This window comes from Salvelinus namaycush, chromosome 9 (genome assembly GCF_016432855.1).
Source record: "Salvelinus namaycush isolate Seneca chromosome 9, SaNama_1.0, whole genome shotgun sequence".
Lineage (NCBI taxonomy): Eukaryota > Metazoa > Chordata > Actinopteri > Salmoniformes > Salmonidae > Salvelinus > Salvelinus namaycush.
The window spans coordinates 47,277,840-47,301,176 of NC_052315.1; the positions used below are offsets into that span (position 1 = coordinate 47,277,840).

General features: G+C 42.4%; 1 protein-coding gene across 1 annotated transcript; it reads left to right on the forward strand.

The window, feature by feature from the left end:
• The first annotated feature begins 920 nt into the window (after positions 1–920).
• On the forward strand, positions 921–22,767 carry LOC120054143 (protein fantom-like). The gene is made up of 26 exons (XM_039001563.1): positions 921–982; positions 1,410–1,505; positions 1,606–1,750; positions 1,938–2,064; positions 2,314–2,500; positions 2,682–2,787; positions 5,507–5,650; positions 5,898–6,003; positions 6,290–6,436; positions 6,717–6,790; positions 6,905–7,044; positions 7,123–7,229; positions 7,335–7,385; positions 8,228–8,407; positions 8,585–8,702; positions 8,853–9,305; positions 9,425–9,567; positions 11,043–11,412; positions 11,641–11,948; positions 12,113–12,289; positions 15,914–16,079; positions 17,104–17,207; positions 18,062–18,248; positions 19,401–19,485; positions 21,278–21,414; positions 21,612–22,767. The coding sequence occupies exons 2-26, from the start codon at positions 1,418–1,420 to the stop codon at positions 21,752–21,754; spliced, it is 3,993 nt and encodes a 1,330-aa protein (XP_038857491.1). The 5' UTR covers positions 921–982; positions 1,410–1,417; the 3' UTR covers positions 21,755–22,767.
• Positions 22,768–23,337: the final 570 nt, after the last annotated feature.

Here is a 23,337-nt window from a genome sequence, read left to right on the forward strand (position 1 = left end):
CCAGTGTTGGGGAGTTCGATTCCCACGAGGGACCAATTATGAAAAAAGTATTCAAATGTATGCACTCACCACTGTACGTCTGTTAAATTACGTAAATGTAACGTTGGCTAGCATTTACGAGAAATGTAATGTTACATACATACTACCTGTAGGTAACATTTAAAGAAACAGCTTAGTCAGTGAATATACTTTTTTTGCATAAATGAAATGCCTCACTGTCATCTCTGCATACCATTACTAATGTCCGATAACCCAAACGACATATTGAGTGAAACGTGTCGAAACCCCCACTTCTCCATATGGTTCATTTTGAAACGTCCACTCTTTTCGAAACCTACACTTTTCCCGAGAGATGCGCTGTACTGAGGACATAGCAGTAGGTGGCAGCATAGAGACCCCGAGGGATGACTACTCTGAGATGATGTCGCAGCAGCTGGAACCCCATCGCCAGAAACGTGGCGTCACTGAAAAATACTCTCGGCTGCAACTGTGTGATAAAGCCGGTTAAAACATTGTACAGTAATTTTATATTTTGTATTTGTGAATTATTTTGATGTGATATGAAAGTCTAGGATCTTTATGTTTCTATAGCCGCATCGCAATTGAGAATCGATTCACGTTTAGATGGAGTATTTGGCTGTTTTGGTCCTTGGACCTTAAGGCTAACAGTAAACTCCATCTTGGGCTAGATTAAGGCTTGTCAACATGGTCATGAAAAGAGACAGTGTAAAAGACACAGTGCATAGGAACATTTACTGAAATAATGCCTATCAGCATTGCAAAGTAGGTTACTGCACCAAATACCTTTTAGATACTGACTCACTGTACATAATATTATGGAATGCTCAGTCTTTTCTGACTACTGCTCTTCTCCTGAAACTACGTATCCCATGATTCTTTTGAAACGCATGCGCACATGGGAACAGGAAGTCGATTGTTTGTTAGCAACAGTCGCTGAGGAGTGAAGTGTTTATGTGAAACGGTAACAAATGTGTAGGAAATTAATAGTTAATTGTGAACATTATGCATGCATGCTTTACTATTGGATAGACACTTTTAAACTGGACGATAGCTAACTTGTTAGCTTGCCTTTCCACTCTAAAACGTACGTTAGCTAGTTCATTGAGACTTGGCTTCAGACGAGCCGCTTGTTTTTGTACGTATGTAGCCAAACGAACCTAGTTAGCCTATTTGTGAGCTATTTTGACCTAGAAAGAAACATTTAGCTAAGGTAGTAGAACAATAGTAAGATGTACGCCTATTCTAGTCATTGATAGCAACTAGTTAGTACTAGTTAGTTGCATGGTTTTCATCTGACCTTCCTAGCTAAAACAAGCCACAGGAGGCTGTGTCCTGTTAGTTGTCTTTCATTGATGGATAGCTGTAATGTCTCAACCTTTTGTTTCCAGATTGAACCATGTCAACGTTTGCTGACGAGACTGCAGCAGATGTGCCCGTTAAAGACATCACCCTAAACCTCACTAAGGTTGGAGTGGGATTATCAGGTTATTAATGCCATTACTTGACTTTAGTTTACTTTACTCTACCCTATGGACCTTAACAATTGGGACTAAACTGGTGGTAACTTCCTGGTTCTGTTTGCAGAGATGCTGGTAGCCCAGAATGCCCGGGCGAGGCAGGCAATCTTGCGGGTGAGCAGGGAGGAGCTGGAGGACAGGTTCCTACGGCTCCATGAGGAAAACCTGCTCCTCAAACAACACACACACAAACAGGAGGACAAAATCAAGAGGTGGGAACTGCACCTGGATGTATGCACACACACGCAACACACGCACACACATTTAGCTAAGGTTTCAACCTCAATGCATACCCCTACAGTATCAAACCTTAGAGTTCAACAACTCTTCATGTGGATTTCTGACCCTTACATCTGCTCCCATTCTATTGAACTTCCAACTTCTCTTGGCTTTTCGCAGGATGGCCACCAAGCTGGTGCGCTTGGTGAAGGACCGTCGGCGTGTGGAACAAGTGGCTGCAGGTGGGGTGCGTCCAGGGGGCCGGGACGTGGAGCTGGAGGAGATGATGGAAGAGCTGCAGGAGAAGGTGGACCACTTTGGAAATAAGTGGATGCGTCCAAAATTGCACCCTTATTCCCTATATAGTGCACTAGTTTTTACAAGGGCTCTGGTCAAAAGTAGTGTAGGGAATAGGGTGCCATTTGGGACATTGTTTTCATGAATGCTAGTGTTTTCATGAATGCTTTTATGTCACCCTCTGGGATTTCAAATGCGCATCTTGTCGATGTACGTTTTCTTTATTTGCAACCCAAAATAGAGTGTAATTCAATTCTAGGTCCAGGAGCTGCAGATGCAGAATGAGGGCCTGAAGCAGCGCCTGTTGGCCGCCAAACAGCAGCTGCAGACGCAGAGCAAACGGCCTACCCCCTATGGCCATGTCCAATCACGAGTCAATACAGGCCTGCGGAAACTGAGGGAGGACACGTTCAGCCTGGCTCAGCTACCCCCTGCTGCCCCCAGAGGTGACCTTTGACATTTTACTGCAGCTCTTTTATACTCTGACACTGAATCCCAAATGAACTCCTAGTCTTTACTCCCTAGGCGTAGATTGAATAGAAAAGCAATATGGCTTTAGCCTCATTTTCAAATTTTGGAGCGAGTTTTCTGTTAGCCTTAACTTTTGTGTCTGTTTGTGTCTCCCAGGCCCTAGAAGTGTGGAGGTAGAGATGAGTGGCAGGGCCCCTCAGGGTCTGCTGCCCAGATACGGACACAGTTTGCTGGACGATGCCAGAGCTGAGATCCGCAACCTGTATGTACTGTTTTTATCAGCTAGCTAGACTGTGGGGGACTGTACTTTTTGCACCATATTAGCAACATCCCCTCCATCATTGCAATGCTCTCTCTCTTTTTCTCTTTCTCTCTCTATCATCCCTCTCGATCTATCTGTCTCTCTTTCACTCAGTCTTTTTCTGTCTCTCTCCATCTCTCTCTCCCCTTCCCTCTCGTTTGTATTTTTTAAATTCATTTTATTAATATATTTCATTATATCTATTTAAGTGATAATGCGCAAGAAGCCGGTGTTTAGAGGATATATTGGCACAGGTGTTGTTAGGGTCGAGACGAAGTCTAGGGCCGGCAAACCATAGCAATATATTCTAAAAACTGGCTTCGGGGGCATTTTCACTTTTACCAACATATTCAAATAATTATTGACATTTTCATAAAAAATGTTATTTTGATGAATTTATTAATACTATTTCATCCTTCCACAATATATAGTCCCCACACAAATCTAGGGTTGCTACCCAAGCCGGCTAGTCGTTCGTTCTATCAGTTCGGTTGCCAGACCCAGTCGTTCAGTCTTTTTGTTCTGTATCTATGGATACAGTCGTTCGTTCTAAATGTTCCATTGCCATACTGGCTGGCAAAATTCTTATCCCTTGCTTGCTAGCTAGCCAACTACGGCTAACTTACAGTCACATCAAAAAGTGCAGCCCAAATAACAACAGTAGCTGCATTTGCATTTGTTTAAGCTGTTTTCTAGTGACATTTATTTGGACACATCCATAACAATGAGCTAATGAGGCATGATTTCATTTGGCATAGAAAATGTCAGGGCACTGTTGTTCAGAGGAGCTAGCCAACAACACAGCTAACATAATCACTTCAAACTGAAGGTGGAAAGACTGCAAACTAGCTGCACTTAATTTCGTTTGACTTTTTTTCAATTTACATTTCTATGTATATATTCATAAAAATTATGCCAGCTGATTCACGAGTTCAACTGGCTGAGAAACACCGCCTGGCTGTCTCGTCCCGACTCCTGACACGTTCATTACTATGGGACACATGGAGATCAAATTTGAATATTGAAACAATGTTGCAAATTACATGAGAGACAGGCAGCAAGGTTTATACAAATCTCCACTGTTGAAAACTAAATGTTAGTCTCAAAGAAATGTGAGATAATGTCTAGATGCTTTTTATAGTGGAGATCAAGTTTATAAATTGCTTGGCTGGGCTAATGAGACAGTGGATTGCGCAGTCAGATGGAACAGAGTAAATAGGCATTTTAACATCATAGATTTAGCCGGTGGTAACTTGTGGAATAGACACAGACTGGAATGCGGTTTTAACCAATCAGCATTCAGGAATAGACTCACCCGTTGTATAAATTATAATAGAGCCCCACAGTGGTGTCATAAAATCTAGCAGTCAAACAGGACAATGGTCCCAATTGTTTTTCCAACATTTGATAAAAGTCACCTTGTCCTAGAGAGATGTACATGGTTATCAGGGTAAGCCTACATGAAACACAGCCCTTATTTTAATTAAATGATTTCCTTTTATGAACTGTAACTCAGTAAAATCTTTGAAATTGTTGCATGTTGCGTTTTATATTTTTGTTCACTGTAAAACTGTTACGACACTGACTTGTTGTTATTATTAGATGGTTTATAAGAGTTTTAGGGAATAGAGTTAATAATAGATAAGTAGATAATAATAGTACAATCTGTTAGGGAAATATACAATTAAAACATTAAATCATTGTATCTGTCCCTAACAAATAAATATATTAAAACAATGTACAGTACCAGTCAAAAGTTTGGACACACCTACTCATTCTAGGGTTTTTCTTTATTTTTACTGTTTTCTACATTGTAGAATAATAGTGAAGACATCAAAAATATGAAGTAACACATATGGAATCATGTTAGTTTGCATGATTCTTGCCATTCTCCTTCGACCTCTCATCAACGAGCTGTTTTCGCCCACAGGACTGCCGCTGATTGGATGTTGTATATATTTTTTGTCTTACCATTCTCGGTAAACCCTAGATAGACACTGTCCTGCGTGAAAAGCCCAGGAGGCAGGTAACTGCCAAAATAAAGGAAACACCAACGTAATGTCTTAATAGGGCGTTGGCCACCACGAGCCAGAACCGCGTCAATGCACCTTGGCATAGATTCTACAAGTGTCTGGAACTCTATTGGAGGAATGCGACACCATTTATCCAAGAGAAATATCATAATTTGGTATTTTGTTATTAGTGGTGGAAAACGCTGTCTCAGGCACAGCTCCAGCATCTCCCATAAGTGTTCAATTGGGTTGAGATCTGGTAACTTCGATGGCCATGGCATATGGTTTACATCGTTTTCATCAAACCATTCAGTGACTACTTGTGACCTGTGGATATGGTCATTGTCATCCTTTGGGTTTATAACCTTGGTAGACAAAATAATGGCCTGCCCAGCAATTTTATACATAACCCAGAAATTTTATACATAACCCTGAGCATGATGGGATGTTAATTACTTAAACAACTCAGGAACCACACCTGTGTTGGAAACACCTGCTTTCAATATAGCTCGTCATACCTTATCCCTCATTTACTCAAATGGTTCCATTATTTTGGCAGCTACCTGTATATTTAATATTTTTTACTGTTATTATTGTCATTCTCACTTTGCTTGAGCAACAGTAGCCTTGTCATTCATTCTAATAAAACTAATCTGAATCTTTGTCAGTGAGAATGTGATTGAGAGTCAACGGTCTCACATAGAGGAGATGGACAGAGCTGCAGAGCTGCTGAGGGACCAGCTGAGGAGGAAGGAGAGAAAATTTGAGGAGTCGCTCCTTCACCTGCGAGAGCAGCAGACCACTGGGCAGAGGTAGCACACCGTGCAGAAGTAGCTACTCTGCATCCTAACAACACACTCCTCAATCAACTGCATTGAGCACATAAGTTTCAACTTTTGATTGATTTTGTTTTTGGTGGAGATTCACATCCGCAATAAGTGGTAGTGTTCACGTACCTGTATATCTCCAGTTGTTTTTCAGTAACGGCGTACACACACACACACACACTATATGGGGAATAGTGATCAAAACCATGCCTCTGTGTTGTGGTGTCTCCAGATCTACTATCAAGGACAACGTGGAGATGATCAGGTTGCAGAAGCAGCTTGTTGAGAAGGGCAACGCGTTCACTGTGCTCGAGGGACGATTCCTACAACTCCAAGAGGTAAAATACAACTGCAAGTTCCAGGAGACACTAGTTCATTAGCAATGCTCTAGCAATGTCCAGTGTGGATTATTTGGGAAATGCAGGTGGCATTAGTACTGCACCAGATTGAGGTTTTAATAAAATATTTGAGCTGATAGAAATAAATGGGATTCAGAATATTTTTTGGTCTCCACCGCACATTCTAATCAATAGTCGACATGGAAACTTCAAATATCTTGTTCTTTCAATCACATACTATTCAAACCCAGTCACCATGGTAATGACCACCGTGTTGTGATTGCAGAGTCAGAGGACCCTGAAGGCCAGTCACGAAGCTGTGATGGCCAAGGTGGATGAGTTAATGGGCCAGCTGAAAGACGAGCGACTGAGGAGTCTGGGCCTGGAGAGCCAACTACAGGCCAACTCATTCTCAAAGAGAAGGACAGAGGAGGTAACCTTCCGATACATTTGGGGCTGGTTTCCCAGACCCAGATTGAGCCAAGTCCTCAACTAAAAAAAGCACTTTCAATGGAGATTCTCCATTGAGCGTGCTTTATAGTCCTGGACTAAGCTTAATCTGTCTGGGGAAAATGGGCCTTATGGTTTAGTCATTTAGCAGGCTCTCTTATCGAGAGCAATTTGATGAGATTGAAACAATCTCATAACATTGTAGGGAAACCCTTGGCTAAACTCTTTGGCTAATAAACGATCCTCTTTTTAATGAAACACAGTTGCAGGAGCAAATCTTTGACCTGGAGAAGGAGAGGGTGTTGCTGAAGGAGAACTGTGATAAACTGGTGAACAGGTGAGGGATTGGACACCACGTTTGTACGTTGCTTTGTGTGTTGAAATCCTATATTGAAAAACTCTTCTCTGTACGATCATTTTGTGAGTATGACATATGGTTTTGTGTTCCCAGTGCTTTCGATGTAAGCCAGGATCAGAAATTTAGGACGCGGGAGCAGCAGCTGAAACTACAGATAGCCCAGCTAGAGTTGGCACTGAAGTCGGACCTGACAGACAAAAACGAGATTCTGGACAAGATCAAGGTTGAAAGAGGTAACTGTCGACCAGAACGTTTTGTGTCCATTCAGAAACATTTTACATTGAAATGTTTTAATTGTGTTACTCTTTTAGATATGAACGAAAAATTGAGCCAAGATAAGGAAGACATTCAGCTTCGGTTCCTGGAACAAAAGCAGCAGTTAGATGAAATAAGGGATCGAATAAAGTTTTACACCAAGGTACAGGAGCCGGTTCTCACTCCATATATAAATGAATGTGTTTTTTAATGTGTGTACCTCGACCAATGTGGTTATAGATGTGCGTTCGTGTTTTTTCTCTTCCAGGAGAGTGAGGTCGATGTGGCAGAGCTCAGTGAGGCACTGATGCTAATCAAGGTAATTGGTCATTTTACCTCAAATCAAATGTATTTAGAAAGCCTTTTTTACATCAGTAGATGTCACAAAGTACTTATACAGAAACACAGCCTAAAACCCCAAACAACAAGCAATGCAGATAGTAGTAGCAAGGTGGCTAGGAAAATCTCCCTAGAAAGGCAGAAACCTAGGAAGAAACCTAGAGGGGAACCAGGCTCTGAGGGGTGGCCAGTCCTCTTCTGGCTGTGCCGGGTGGCGATTAGAGTACATGGCCAGATCGGTCTCTTATCTCTACCTGAAATCATGCTCTAAGGCAGGGCTGCCCAACCCTCTTCCTGGAGATCTACTGTCCTGTAGGTTTTCAGTCCAACCCTAATTTAGCATATCTGATTCAGCTAGTTAAGGTCTTGTTGAGCAGCTAATTAGTAGAATCAGGTGTGTTAAATTAGGGTTGGACTGAAAACCCACACTGAAAACCCTAGGTCTCCAGGAAGAGGGTTGGGCAGCCCCTACTGTAAGGTCCACTTTGACCATATGCAGCATCACCATATGTTAATACTCCCATCCACAAGGGGGCACCGTGCATTACAGTTTACACTGAAATGAACACCTTTCCCGTTTGTCACTAGTTACCACAGCTGCAAAGTAAAAATTGTCTATATTGTAAAAATGTATGAAAACAAAAAATACCTCTTTTGGTTTTAATTTAAGGTTAGTCATAAGGTTAGCAGTGTGGTCAATGTTAGGGATCAGGTTAGGGTTAGGTTTATAATAATTGTAAATTATAGCAATAGGTGGGGTTTAGACAAAATTATGAATTTGTTGCTGTGGTAACTAGTGACAACCATTCTTCCCTCCCTCAGGTGCGTAAGTCCCAGAGGAGTGGTGAGCTGGGCTTCCTGGAGCAGGTGGAGGAGGAGGTGCGTAGCGACACGGAGCACTCCATGAGGGAGCTGCAGGCCACGCACGCTGAGACCATCCATGAGCTGGAGAAGACCAGGAACATGCTCATAGTCCAGCACAAGATCAACAAGGACTACCAGGTACGTGGTTATACACAGCATGAATCACTTGGACTACACTTAGGAAAATAACTAGATATTCCATAACATTTGCAACAAGGACAATTGAATGGTGTCTTACATGACACATACTTTAGAAATGGTCTTAATTCGTAGTATTTCACTTTTTTAAAGTTACATCGTATTCTTGTGTCTCAGGCGGAAGTTGAAGCGGTGACACGTAAGATGGATGACTCCAAACTGCAGTACGAGCTAAAGTTGGAACGCCTTGCCCAGCTGCTGGACATGAGGGCTGCCAAGATCAAGAAACTAGAGGGTGTGTATTTATTCTGTCACGATTACTGTGTGTTGTGGTGATTTTATTGTTATGTCTAGTTTTGTGGTGTTTGGTCGTGTCTGGTTTTGTCTTTATTGTCATTTTAACTGATTTCCTTGTTGTACTGTACTCTCTCCGTTCACCCCGCAGCCCAACTGAAAGACATTGCCTATGGCACCAAATCACACGTTTTCAAACCCGAGGTTACCGACGACGACGTGGCCGACGAGTTCGACGAGACCGTACACCTAGAGCGTGGAGAGAACCTTCTGGAAATCCACATCGGCATGGCAACCCTCACCCCAGTTGCCCTGGAGACACTGAGCGACCGCGAGCCCTCCACCTTCTGCACCTACGCCTTCTACGATTTCGAGCTGCAGGCTACACCCGTCGTCAGGGGAGCCCGGCCGGCATACGGCTTCACGTCGCAGTACGTGGTGAGGGTGGACGACCTATTCCTGCAGTACCTCCACACGGGTTCGGTGACGCTGGAGCTGCAGCTGGCCCGGGGCATGGATTTTACGACAGTGGCTGTGGGGCAGCTCAGGCTGTCGCAGCTCCTGGAGAACGACAGCAAAGCCCATGGGACCGTACAGCTGGTTGGTGAGTGGAGGGGTTTTAATATGGACTTCTTTCTACCAGGGTATGTAACTCAGATTCTCAGGTATCTACTGCATATCCAGTGCCTACAATAACTCTGCTTTCTCTTTTCTGCTCCTCAGGTGTGGCTGGCGAGGTGCAGTCGTTTGGCTCTGTGGAGTACTGGGTGAGGCTGCGGGTGCCCATGGAGCAGGCCATCCGGCTGTACAAGGAGAGAGTGAAAGCCCTGGGCTACCTCAGCTCTGCTTTCAATGCGGAACAGCAGGTAGCTAGTGGACAATGTAACCAAACTAATCTTTCTTGGACAGACTACGTAAAAAATGGTACCATACATGCACTATATGTCAAAAGTATGTGGACATCCCTTCAAATGACAAGACTAGGCTATTTCAGCCACACCCGTTGCTGACAGGTGTATAAAATCGAGCACACAGCCATGCAATCTCCATAGACAAACATTGGCAGTAGAATTTCCTTACTGAAGAGCTCAGTGACTTTCAACGTGGCACCGTCATAGGATGACACCTTTCCAACAAGTCAGTTCGTCAAATTTCTACCCTGCTAGAGCTGCCCTGGTCAATTGAAAGTGCTGTTATTGTGAAGTGGAAATGTCTAGGCGCTATATCGACTCAGTCGCGAAGTGGTAGACCACACAAGCTCACAGAACAGGACCACCGAGGGCTGAAGCGCTTAAAAATCATCTGTACTCGGTTGCAACACTCACTCCCAAGTTCCAAACTGCCTCTGGAAGTAACGTCAGCACAAGATCTGTTCATCGGTATAGCTTCATTAAATGGGTTTCCATGGTCGAGCAGCCGTACATAAGCCTAAGATCACCATGTGCGATGCCAAACGTCGGCTGGAGAGGTGTAAAGCTCACCGCCATTGGACTCTTGTGCAGTGGAAACGCGTTCTCTGGAGTGATGAATCACGCTTCACCATCTGACAGTCCTACGGACTAATCTAGGTTTGGCGGAAGCCAGGAAAATGCTACCTGTCCCAATGCATTGTGGCAACTGTAAAGTTTGGTGGAGAAGGAATAATGGTCTGGGGCTGTTTTTCATGGTTCGGGGCTAGGTCCCTTAGTTCCAGTGAAGGGAAATCTTTGCTACAGCATAGAATGACATTCTAGACAATCCTGTGCTTTCCTGTTTCAGCATGACAATGCCCCTGTGCACAAAGCAAGGTTCATACAGAAATGGTTTGTCAAGATTGATGTGGAAGAACTTGACTGGCCTGCACAGAGCCTTGACCTCAACCCCATCGAGCCAGGCCTAATCGCCCAACATCAGTGCCTGACCTCACTAATGCTCTTGTGAAAGAATGGAAGCCAGTCCCCGCAGCAATGTTCCAACATCTAGTGGAAAGCCTTCGCGGAAGAGTGGAGGCTGTTATAACAGGAAAAGGGGGACCAACTTAATATTAATGGCCATGATTTTAGAATAAGATGTTCGACGAGTAGGTGTCTACATACTTTTGGATGCATCGCATAACCAGCAGCAGTATTTCCGGTGCTTGAACCCAGAACTTAATCTGACCAAATTCTATGAGATTTTAGTTCCGGGTTAAACAAGATTCATAACCATACCACAACACAGAACTAGAAAAATGTAATGTCTACCCTATTTTGGTGCTTCAATGTTGGTGCTTCAATTTCACAAAACTTTTGTTAAAATACTTATTTCCTATTTGGCCCGTAAATCCTTACTAACCCCACTCTGTTTTTCTATAATCCCTCAGGTTTCAACCTCAACCCTAACCCCCAATTCAGTGTCAGCCGACGGAGGCATGAACCTGAATGAGCTCAACGTCACCGTCCGATGCTGCAGCAACCTGACATCCCGCCATGCCCACCCACCCAGCCCCTACGTGGTCTACCAGTTCTATGACTTCCCTGACCACGACACCTGCATCGTGGGCGACTGCAGCGAGCCTCAGTTTGAGGACAACATGTCCTTCCCAGTGGCCATGGAGGCAGAGCTGGACAGCTACCTGAAGGCAGGGGCTCTGCTGCTCTACGTGTTCGATGACCACGATACCCAGAGTGAGATGTACCTGGGCAAGGCCAGGGTGCCCCTCCTGTCTCTGGCCCACGACAAGGCCATCACTGGTTAGTTTGGTAGTTAGTCAGGGTGGTTAGTTAGAGCAACTATACTGGTAATTATTGACTTTGAGTGTGTTTGTATGGATACTTTTATCTGTCTCTTCAAACTGCGTACATTACTTCCATGTTTTGCCTATTTTATTGAATCTTAGTCACACACGACTCTTTTTGTTTGAGTGGGACCAGTTGGGCCACTCCAACCATCGACATGCCCTCTGTGTGTCCACATCTCAGGTACATTTGAGCTGACTGACCCGTCCGGCCTCCCCAGTGGCCATATTGATGTGACGCTGAAGTGGAAGTTCACCTACCTGCCCCCTCCTGGCTCTACCATGACAGTTGAGCAGGCCAAGTTTGTACCCAAAGAGAGACCAGTGAAGCTAACAACACGAAAGGTAGAGGAGAAGAAGGTGGAAGTGGAGGAAAAGAGGGAAGAGGAGGAGGAGAGGGAGGGGAAGAAAGAGGAGTTGAGGATGGTGGTGAAGGAAGAGAAAAGGGCCAAAGCTCTTCTTCCTCTTCCTACTACTTCCACTGCATCTGAGGTAAGTACAGGTACTATGAGGGTAATGTTAGCTTGGTCTGGGATGGTTTGATAGATTTTGAGGTGGCTTCCAGTACAGAAATAGTATTTACTACAATGTACCTTTTGAAAGGCAATTTGGTTCTTGATTTGTCATGAAATTGTGTTTGATTCTTGTCTCCCGAGATACCGTTACCAAAACCTAGACTACGGACCTTGGTGAAAGAAAAAACGGCAAGCAAAAAAGTCTCATTCGTGGATGTCACAGCACCCGAAAATCAAGAAGCTGAAAATGTTTCATGTCCCTCTATTTTGCCTGGAACAGAGAAAAGGGAAGTCTCAAAGTTACCGCCCCTAACAAAGGTACTTTATGTCTCTGTCTCTGAGTTATATGTTATATTAAACACATACCTTTTCTGGGGTTTGGTGTAGAGGTCGACCGATTATGATTTTTCAACGCCGATACCGATTATTGGAGGACCAAAAAAGCCGATACCGATTAATCGGCTGATTTAAAAAATAAATAATAATAATAACAAAATTATTTGTAATAATGACAATTATAACAATACTGAATGAACACTTATTTTAACTTAATATAATACATCAATAAAATCAATTTAGCCTCAAATAAATAATGAAACATGTTCAATTTGGTTTAAATAATGCAAAAACAAAGTGTTGGAGAAGAAAGTAAAAGTGCAATATGTGCCATGTAAGAAAACGAATGTTTAAGTTCCTTGCTCAGAACATGAGAGCATATGAAAGCTGGTGGTTCCTTTTAACATGAGTCTTCAATATTCCCAGGTAAGAAGTTTTAGGTTGTAGTTATTATAGGAATTATAGGACTATTTCTCTATACGGTTTGTATTTCATATACCTTTGACTATTGGATGTTCTTATAGGCACTTTAGTATTGCCAGTGTAACAGTATAGCTTCCATCCCTCTCCTCGCCGCTACCTGGGCTCGAACCAGGAACACATCGACAACAGCCACCCTCGAAGCAGCGTTACCCATGCAGAGCAAGGGGAACAACTACTCCAAGTCTCAGAGCGAGTGACGTTTGAAACGCTATTAGCGCGCACCCCGCTAACTAGCTAGCCATTTCACATCGGTTACACCAGCCTAATCTCGGGAGTTGATAGGCTTGAAGTCATAAACAGCGCAATAGCTGCTAGCAAACGCATGAAAGTGCTGTTTGAATGAATGCTTACGAGCCTGCTGCTGCCTACCACCGCTCAGTCAGACTGCTCTATCAAATCATAGACTTAATTATAACATAATAACACACAGAAATACGAGCCTTAGGTCATTAATATGGTCAAATCCGGAAACTATCATCTCAAAAACAAAACATTTATTCTTTCAGTGAAATATGGAACCGTTCTGTATTTTATCTAACGGGTGGCATCCATCAGTCTATATATTCCTGTTACATTGCACAACCTTCAATGTTATGTCATAATTACGTAAAATTCTGGCAAATTAGTTTGCAATGAGCCAGGCGGCCCAAACTGTTGCATATACCCTGACTCTGCGTGCAATGAACGCAAGAGAAGTGACACAATTTGACCTGGTTAATATTTCCTGCTAACCTCTATTTCTTTTAGCTAAATATGCAGGTTTAAAAATATATACTTCTGTGTATTGATTTTAAGAAAGGCATTGATGTTTATGGTTAGGTACACGTTGGAGCAACGACAGTCCTTTTTCGCGAATGCGCACTGCATCGATTATATGCAACGCAGGACACGCTAGATAAACTAGTAATATCATCAACCATGTGTAGTTTTAACTAGTGATTATTATTGATTGATTGTTTTTTATAAGATAAGTTTAATGCTAGCTAGCAACTTACCTTGGCTTCTTACTGCATTCGCGTAACAGGCGGGCTCCTCGTGAGGTAGGTGGTTAGAGCATTGGACTAGTTAACCGTAAGGTTGCAAGATTGAATCCCTGAGCTGACAAGGTAAAAATATGTCGTTCTACCCCTGAACAAGGCAGTTAACCCACCTTTCCTAGGCCGTCATTGAAAATAAGAATGTGTTCTTAACTGACTTGCCGAGTTAAATAAATGTATAAATAAAATCGGCGTCCAAAATTACCGATTTCCGATTATGAAAACTTGAAATCGGCCCCAATTAATCGGCCATTCCGATTAATCGGTCGACCTCTAGTTTGGTGACTATGGGGTTATTTTGCTTCATGTTATAGTTGTAATTTTAGCTTGTGTGTGTATATACAGTTGAAGTCGTAAGTTTACATACACCTTAGCCAAATACATTTAAACTCAGTTTTTCACAATTCCTGACATTTAATCCTAGTAAAAATGACCTGTTTTATGTCAGTTAGGATTACCACTTTATTTTAAGAATGTGAAATGTCAGAATAATAGTAGAGAGAATTATTTATTTCAGCTTTTATTTCTTTCATCACATTCCCAGTGGGTCAGAAGTTTACATACACTCAATTAGTATTTGGTAGCATTGCCTTTAAATTGTTTAACCTGGGTCAAATGTTTCGGGTAGCATTCCACAAGCTTCCCACAATAAGTTGGGTGAATTTTGTCCCATTCCTCCTGACAGAGCTGGTGTAACTGAGTCAGGTTTGTAGGCCTCCTTGCTCGCACACGCTTTTTCAGTTCTGCCCACAAATATTCTATAGGATTGAGGTCAGGGCTTTGTGATGGCCACTCCAATACCTTGACTTTGTTGCCCTTAAGCCATTTTGCCACAACTTTGGAAGTATGCTTGGGGTCATTGTCCATTTGGAAGACCCATTTGCGACCAAGCTTTAACTTCCTGACTGATGTCTTGAGATGTTGCTTCAATATATCCACATAATTTTCCTACCTCATGATGCCATCTATTTTGTGAAGTGCACCAGTCCCTCCTGCAGCAAAGCACCCCCACAACATGATGCTGCCACCCCCGTGCTTCACGGTTGGGATGGTGTTCTTCGGCTTGCAAGCATCTCCCTTTTTCCTCCAAACATAACGATGGTCGTTAAGCCAAACAGTTCTATTTTTGATTCATCAGACCAGAGGACATTTCTCCAAAAAGTACCATCTTTGTCCCCATGTGCAGTTGCAAACCGTAGTCTGGCTTTTTCTGGCGGTTGTGGAGCAGTGGCTTCTTCCTTGCTGAGCGGCCTTTCAGGTTATGTCGATATAGGACTTGTTTTACTGTGGATATAGATACTTTTGTACCTGTTTCCTCCAGCATCTTCACAAGGTCCTTTGCTGTTGTTCTGGGATTGATTTGCACTTTTCACACCAAAGTACGTTCATCTCTAGGAGACAGAACGCGTCTCCCCCTTCCACGGTTGCATGGTCCCATGGTGTTTATACTTGAGTACTATTGTTTGTACAGATGAACGTGGTACCTTCAGGCGTTTGGAAATTGCTCCCAAGGATGAACCAGACTTGTGGAGGTCTTCATTTTTTTTTATGAGGTCTTGGCTGTTTTTATTTGATTTTCCCATGATGTCAAGCAAAGAGGCACTGAGTTTGAATGTAGGCCTTGAAATACATCCACAGGTACACCTCCAATTGACTCAGTCTAATTGACATAATTTATCAGAAGCCTTTAAAGCCATGACCTAATTTTCTGGAATTTTCCAAGCTGTTTAAAGGCACAGTCATCTTAGTGTATGTAACCTTCTGACCCACTGGAATTGTGATACAGTGAATTATAAGTGAAGTAATCTGTCTGTAAACAATTGTTGGAAAAATGACTTGTGTCATGCGCAAAGTAGATGTCCTAACCAAATTGCCAAAACTGTAGTTTGTTAACAAGAAATTTGTGGAGTGGTTGAAAAACAAGTTTTAATGACTCCAACCTAAGGGTATGTAAACTTCCGACTTCAGCTGTACACTGGACCTGTAATGAGGCAATTCAATGTGATGATTAAGCTTTATTTAGAGTTACTATCTACTGTGAGATTATGCAAGGGATACATGCATAGAACGGTGATGTGCTCCACAGGTGGTCACAGGGTCAGAGGTAGCACCAGAGCCTCCTCAGAGCACCACAGAGGAAGAGGATGATGAGGAAGAGTCTCACTTCTCTGAGGGACAAGTGATCGTAGCCAGCTCTCAGTCTACCTCAGACGAATCAGACATTTCCGAGGAGATTCTCGAACAGATGGAAGGTAAGCACCTCACTGACATCAACAACCAGTTTCCTTGGTCCAATGATAATGCTAATAATTTGTATCAAGGTCCTATCGGAATTGGGAAGGATATGTTTGTTTTCCCTGCTCTCCCTGTCTTGTGTTTTGGAGTGCAGCTGCTACACTCTGTTTAGATTTGCAACCAATTTTTCTACTTCTTGCATCAATCTGAATCATTTTCCAGCAAGGCCTAATTTACAAACAAAACCCAAACCTGTACTGTAACTCTCTTAAGTATGACTTTAGTGTACAGTACCTACTTTTTAGTCTGAGTTAGGATAGGGTTAGGGCTGCAGGTCAGCTCTGGCTCTTCAGCCTTAATAGCCAAATGTACATTTACATTTTAGTCATTTAGCAGACGCTCTTATCCAGTGCATGCATTTTTGTCCTGGTCCCCCGTGGGAATCGAACCTGCAACCCTGCCGTTGCAAGCGCCATGCTCTACCAACTGAGCCCCACGGGACCAAATCCCCTATGGATCCGTAGGAAACAAATACTTACTATTGTATTCTCTTTCAAGTGCAAACAGTCCATGTTATTGTTTGTTGACATGTTTCTTCACCAGAAAACCCATAAATATTTGAGTTCTGCTGCCAATAGTCTTCAGGCTGGGGATAGCTGAGCCCATCAATGTTAATGCTGACCTTGAGTAGTACGGGAGAGACCCCCCCCCTTCACTGTTCAGCAGTGGTACATATCACTCAGCCTGCATCAATGAAACTTGCTGTCAACACGTCAATGCCAATAAGAATAGGTGATGTCATGTCAACTGTTATCATTCTCCCCAGTTTCTTTCAAAACACGCATGCAGTGTACACACACACACGCTCACAGCAACACTTCTGAATCCTCTCCTACTCTATTGCTCAGTATAACCCCCCCCCCCCCCCCCCCCCTTGCTTCCTTCTGCAACACATCAAGCCTGAAATGCTCTTCTTGGTTATGACTGACTCTTTTTTCTCCTTCTCTCCCCCTCTCTTTATCCCTCTCTCCCCTCCCCCAGACTTGGAGGAGCCCCCTGTGGCAGAGGACGAGGAACAGAGTGAATCTATCCTCTCAGACAGTGATGACTGCATTGTTCCTGGCCAGTCCTCCATGGGACGGAAGGTGGGTGAACCAGGCATAGAGGAAAGAACCCAGCCCGTTTGCCTTGTACTCTCAGAGTCCATAGAGGATAGGAGTACAGTACAGTTGGATAGAAAGTACTGCATCAAGGTTATTGGGCTTGTTGTGTTTATATCATGGGAATTTAACAGCAGCATCCAAGTAAAAGTTTTACCCAACAAGTCTAGTTTGCTTTAAGTTATTTGTATTGCTTATGTTGCCAACCCCCATTGTTTGGACAAACCACTAGTGCTGTAAGTATATTTACTGTGCCAAGGTTTTCTATTGATCATCTTTAACCAGTTTGTCAGATGGGATTATTGATTCTTTATTGAAAGCACAAAACACAAGCATTCATTCATCATTAATGGTGTGGATTTGAACTGTACAGATATGATATCCAGTTCAATATTAGCTGCATTATTATTGTTGATGGATAGAAAAAAAGATTGTTCTGCAAGTGAGTTACTTACATATTCCTCTCACATCTGCTAAGGATGTTATTTTAAAGTAAATGTACAATTGACTTTGCTATTTTAGATGACTCATTATTTTAGTAATGTTTTTCAGTACAATTATGTCTGACCCTTCCAAACATAGGAGGTATAAGAAATGATCTCCAGTAATTGACTATCTGGAATTCTTCAGTCATTACTGCCCTGGTAGGTTAAGATTCTACTGTGTGTTCCTATAGACCCCTCAGCCTAGTAAATGGGATCCACAGCATGAATATTAGCCAATAGACTTTCCAAAATCCCACCGCGGGTAAAGCCTAAATGATGATCCACCCTTGTTTATTCCAGTGGCGTTATGTCACCGAGTCTTATTACGTGACAGCGTCCTGTTTGTCTCTGCAGCCTTCTGAGCGCGTGCGTGTGGAGATCGTGTCTCTGAGCCTGAGGCCTGAGTCGCGGGCAGCAGCAGACGGGAGTGTGGTCAGGTTGTTTGTAGAGTACTCCCTGTTGGACATGCCCTCTGAAGAGACGCCACAGTCCCTGCCCAAACCCTCACCGGGTAAGACCAGCCACTACAACTACAGCAATGGTAAGGGATACCAGAGAGCGCCTACACACACTAATACACTCACAAATGCTGAACACACACACACACACACACACACCACAGGAGGTTGGTGGCACCTTAATTGGGGAGGACGGATTTGTGGTAATGACTAGCGGAATGGGTGGATTGGTATTAAAAACCATGTGTTTGATGCCGTTCCAGACATTATTATGAATCACTGTCAGGAGAAACAGGGCATGGCTTACTGGAAACCATGTGTTTGATGCCGTTCCAGACATTATTATGAATCACTGTCAGGAGAAACAAGGCATGGCTTACTGGAAACCATGTGTTTGATGCCGTTCCAGACATTATTATGAATCACTGTCAGGAGAAACAAGGCATGGCTTACTGGAAACCATGTGTTTGATGCCGTTCCAGACATTATTATGAATCACTGTCAGGAGAAACAAGGCATGGCTTACTGGAAACCATGTGTTTGATGCCGTTCCAGACATTATTATGAATCACTGTCAGGAGAAACAAGGCATGGCTTACTGGAAACCATGTGTTTGATGCCGTTCCAGACATTATTATGAATCACTGTCAGGAGAAACAAGGCATGGCTTACTGGAAACCATGTGTTTGATGCCGTTCCAGACATTATTATGAATCACTGTCAGGAGAAACAAGGCATGGCTTACTGGAAACCATGTGTTTGATGCCGTTCCAGACATTATTATGAATCACTGTCAGGAGAAACAAGGCATGGCTTACTGGAAACCATGTGTTTGATGCCGTTCCATTAGCTCCGTTCCAGACATTATTATGAGTCGTCCTCCCCTCAGCAGCCTCCACTGACACACACACACATATACTCTCTCAAACACACACACACACATATACATACATACATACATACATACATACATACATACATACATACATACATACATACATACATACATACATACATACATACATACATACACAAACAAATACTCATACAATGTACACTGTCAGTCTTACTGAGGCCTTACCAGTGTAGGATTTCAGCTACAGATTAAGTAGCTAAAGAGAAACTGACAGGCTTGATGGAGCAACTCTGAAATGTTTCCTCCATTGAGTCTGTATGTGTGTGTACTTGGAGTGTCAGATGTGATTCAGTAAGCCATGCCTTGTTTCTCCTGACAGTGATTCATGTGGACATGGAGAACAACAAGTCCAGACGGGAGATTCTAAGGGGGGTACTAGAGGGACGCAACCCCCAAATGGAAAGGTAAGAAAAAGGTTGTTAAAACTTCTTATGGCTGGGGGCAGTATTGAGTAGCTTGGATGAATAAGGTGCCCAGAGTAAACTGCCTGCTACTCAGGCCCAGAAGCTAAGATATGCATATTATTAGTAGATTTGGATAGAAAACACTCTGAAGTTTCTAAAACTGTTTGAATGATGTCTGTGAGTATAACAGAACTCATATGGCAGGCAAAAACCTGAGAAGAAATCCAACCAGAAAGTGGGAAATCTGAGGTTTGTAGGTTTGCCTATCCAATATACAGTGCACTTCCAATATACAGTGCACACATATTGCACTTCCTAATGCTTCCACTAGATGTCAACAGTCTTTAGAACCTTGTTTGATGCTTCTACTGTGAAGGATGAGGGAATAAGAGATGATTGAGTCAGGTGTCTGGCAGAGTGCCACGAGCTCACTCAGGCGCGCCCTTGTGAGAGTTAGCTGCGTTCCATCGCATTTCTACAAACAAAGGAATTCTCCGGTTGAAACATTATTGAAGATTTATGTTAAAAACATCCTAAAGATTGATTCTATACATCGTTTGACATGTTTCTACGAACTGTAATGGAATTTTTTGACTTTTCGTCTGGCCTGCGCGTCATCAATTTGGATTTTGGAACTAAACGCGTGAACAAAAAGGAGGTATTTGGACATAAATTATGGACATTATCGAACAAAACAAACATTTATTGTGGAACTGGGATTCCTGGGAGTGCAATCTGATGAAGATCATCAAAGGTAAGTGAATATTTATAATGATATTTCTGACTTCTGTTGACTCCACAACATGGCGGGTATCTGTATGGCTTGTTTTGGTCTCTGAGCGCTGTACTCAGATTATTGCATGGTGTGCTTTTTCCATAAAGCTTTTTTGAAATCTGACACAGCGGTTGCATTAAGGAGAAGTTTATCTAAAGTTCCATGTGTAATACTTGTATCTTTTATCAATGTTTATTATGAGAATTTCTGTAAATTGATGTGGCTCTCTGCAAAATCACCAGATGTTTGAGGCAAAACATTACTGAACATAACGCGCCAATGTAAACTAAGATATAAATATGAACTTTATCGAACAAAACATACATGTATTGTGTAACATGAAGTCCTATGAGTGTCATCTGATGAAGATCATCAAAGGTTAGTGATTAATTTGATCTCTTTCTGCTTTTTGTGACTCCTCTCTTTGGCTGGAAAAATAGCTGTGTTTTTCTGTGACTAGGTACTGACCTAACATAATCAGATGGTGTGCTTTCGTCGTAAAGCCTTTTTGAAATCGGACACTGTGGTGGGATTAACAACAAGTTTATCTTTAAAATGGTGTAAAATACTTGTATGTTTGAGGAATTTTAATTATGAGATTTCTGTTTGAATTTGGCGCCCTGCACTTTCACTGGCTGTTGTCAAGTCGATCCCGTTAACGGGATCTCAGCCATAAGAAGTTTTTAAGAGTGTGTGTGTGTTTGTACATGCATGCTGGTAGTAAAAAAGGAGGCGTAGCTGGGATTTCCCTTTAACATTACGCAACATTACTGTCAGCTAAAAAATAGCCTAAATGATTAGACCAGATAGTGATGAGTTATGTACTTCTCTATGGTGTCGCTGGTCATGGAAGGTAAGAAGATGAGGACAGGACTGTTGTAGACTGAACGGTTCTAGAAATGACAGTGTAGATCTAGAAATGTACACACCGTTCTAGAGATTACATATTAACCTTGCCTGACCACTAACCTGCTGTGATTGGTCCTGTCTGACCTCTGGTGTGTTGTGATTGGCCAGTATCAGGTTCACGGTGGTGAGCGAGCCACCGGAGGAGGAGGAGCAGGAGAAAGAGTGTGAAGATGTAGGCGTGGCCTTCTTCAGGATCCCTGACATCCTGGAGCAACAGCAAGACGTGATTGAGACCAGCCTGAACAGTGAGTATTGTGTATGTATATTGTGTAGAAAACTGTGTCTTTATGTCAACTTGTGCAACAGGAAGTAAAACATTTGTGTTTTTTCTCACCCCCAACCCTCTCTTTTTATGTGTGCATCTCTATCACTCTTTCTCTTTCGCTCCTTCTATTTTACTTTTACTTCCTCTCCCTCTTTGTCTCTCTTTCTGAGTGTGTAGTTGTGGATGTGCAGGACAGCAGTTTGGTGGTGGGCAGTCTGTGTGTGTCTGTAGAGGGACTGGAGGCACTACAGTCTATCATGGAGGACGCAGACCATGACTACACGCCCCTCTCCTCACTGGAACAAAAGGCAGAGGGTTAACTCGCAACGGACATTTTACTAGTGTGAACGACTTCAAATCAAATTTTATTTGCCACATACACATGGTTAGCAGATGTTAATGCGAGTGTAGCGAAATGCTTGTGCTTCTAGTTCCGACCAATGCAGTAATAACCAACGAGTAATCTAACCTAACAATTCCACAACTACTACCTTATACACACAAGTGTAAAGGGATAAAGAATATGTACTTGGGTGTTTAGCCTTGCACGCCACAAGACTGCGTTAGCTCACTGAGCTAAAGCCTAGGCATTAGCTAGCACAAGTCTTCTGGTCTCAGACAAGGTTACTCATCACATAAAAATGGTTCACAATCACAGCTGTAACACTAGAAATCAGTGGAGGCTGGTGGGCGGCGCTATAGGAGGACGGGCTCATTATAATGGATGGGATGGAACGGAGTCTAACTTGTGGTTTCCATATATTTGATTTCATTCAATTCCAGCATCTACAGTGAGCCTGTCCTCCTATAGCTCCTCCCACCAGCCGACTGCTAGAAATACATTTTACTGCTGTTTACACAAGCATTCATCACTTCACTTATTTATTCCGGGAGCTACAAGAAGTTAAACTTGGAAGGTGTAATGGCTAATATGGTCCATGGACACACTTTTCTATGTTCTGATACTGTTATGTATGCAAATTAGTCATTTGCAAATGATACTGTATTTAGGTAATGTATTTTATTTATATATTTTTATAGTTGAAAGGGATTATTTTATGAGGCAGTATGGCACTCCATGTCAATGGCGTGATGTGTGAAATTGTGTAAGTAAAAAAAATGGTGTATTTATACTGCCTTGTGACATTGGCTCTGGTTATAATTAGCACATTAGCACAAACCAGTAGTAATGTACGGACTGTGAAAATGTGTACCTCAAAAATATATTTTATATCTGAAATGAGGGTGTTCAGTAGAGTTATAGAATGTCCAAAGCATTGAGAAATATCTTATTTTTACCTGTGTTAGAATAATAAAGAGTTTAGTTTCTACATTTCCTTATTTTTTTGTATTGATTCCTGTCCTTCATTTGTTTAGTTTTAATGATTGCCAGAACAACCTCTATTTGCAAACGTCCTTTTGAAATGTAAAGTATTTGGCAGGATTTAATATTGCAGGGTTCACTGGCTCTGATAACATTTGCTCAATTTCCTGTGACATATTAAATATCTGCCCCAGAGGTCAAGGCAATTGAGTGTCCACTAATTTGTGTGTTATGAAGCCCTTTGAAAAGAGGATCATAGTCCTATAAGCAAAATCCTAACCTTCTGCTCAATGCTTGTAGTTGTAAGCGAATTAAGTGTTGATTACACCATAGAAGAATGGTATCCAAAACCAGAAAAAGTATTTTGTGGTTATGAAAGGGATGTTGACTTACACTACAGTACCATCTAGTGCTGATTTGATGCATCTCATCTGAGACTATATTTTAAAAAGTAATAATATGCATCCACTGTGTAGAAAATGCAATCAATGATTGTCCTTTCCCATGCCACTGATTGCATATGTATCTAATCTAGGGGGCAGTGCTGTGTGCAGTGGCATGTTTTTCAACAAGGAGTTG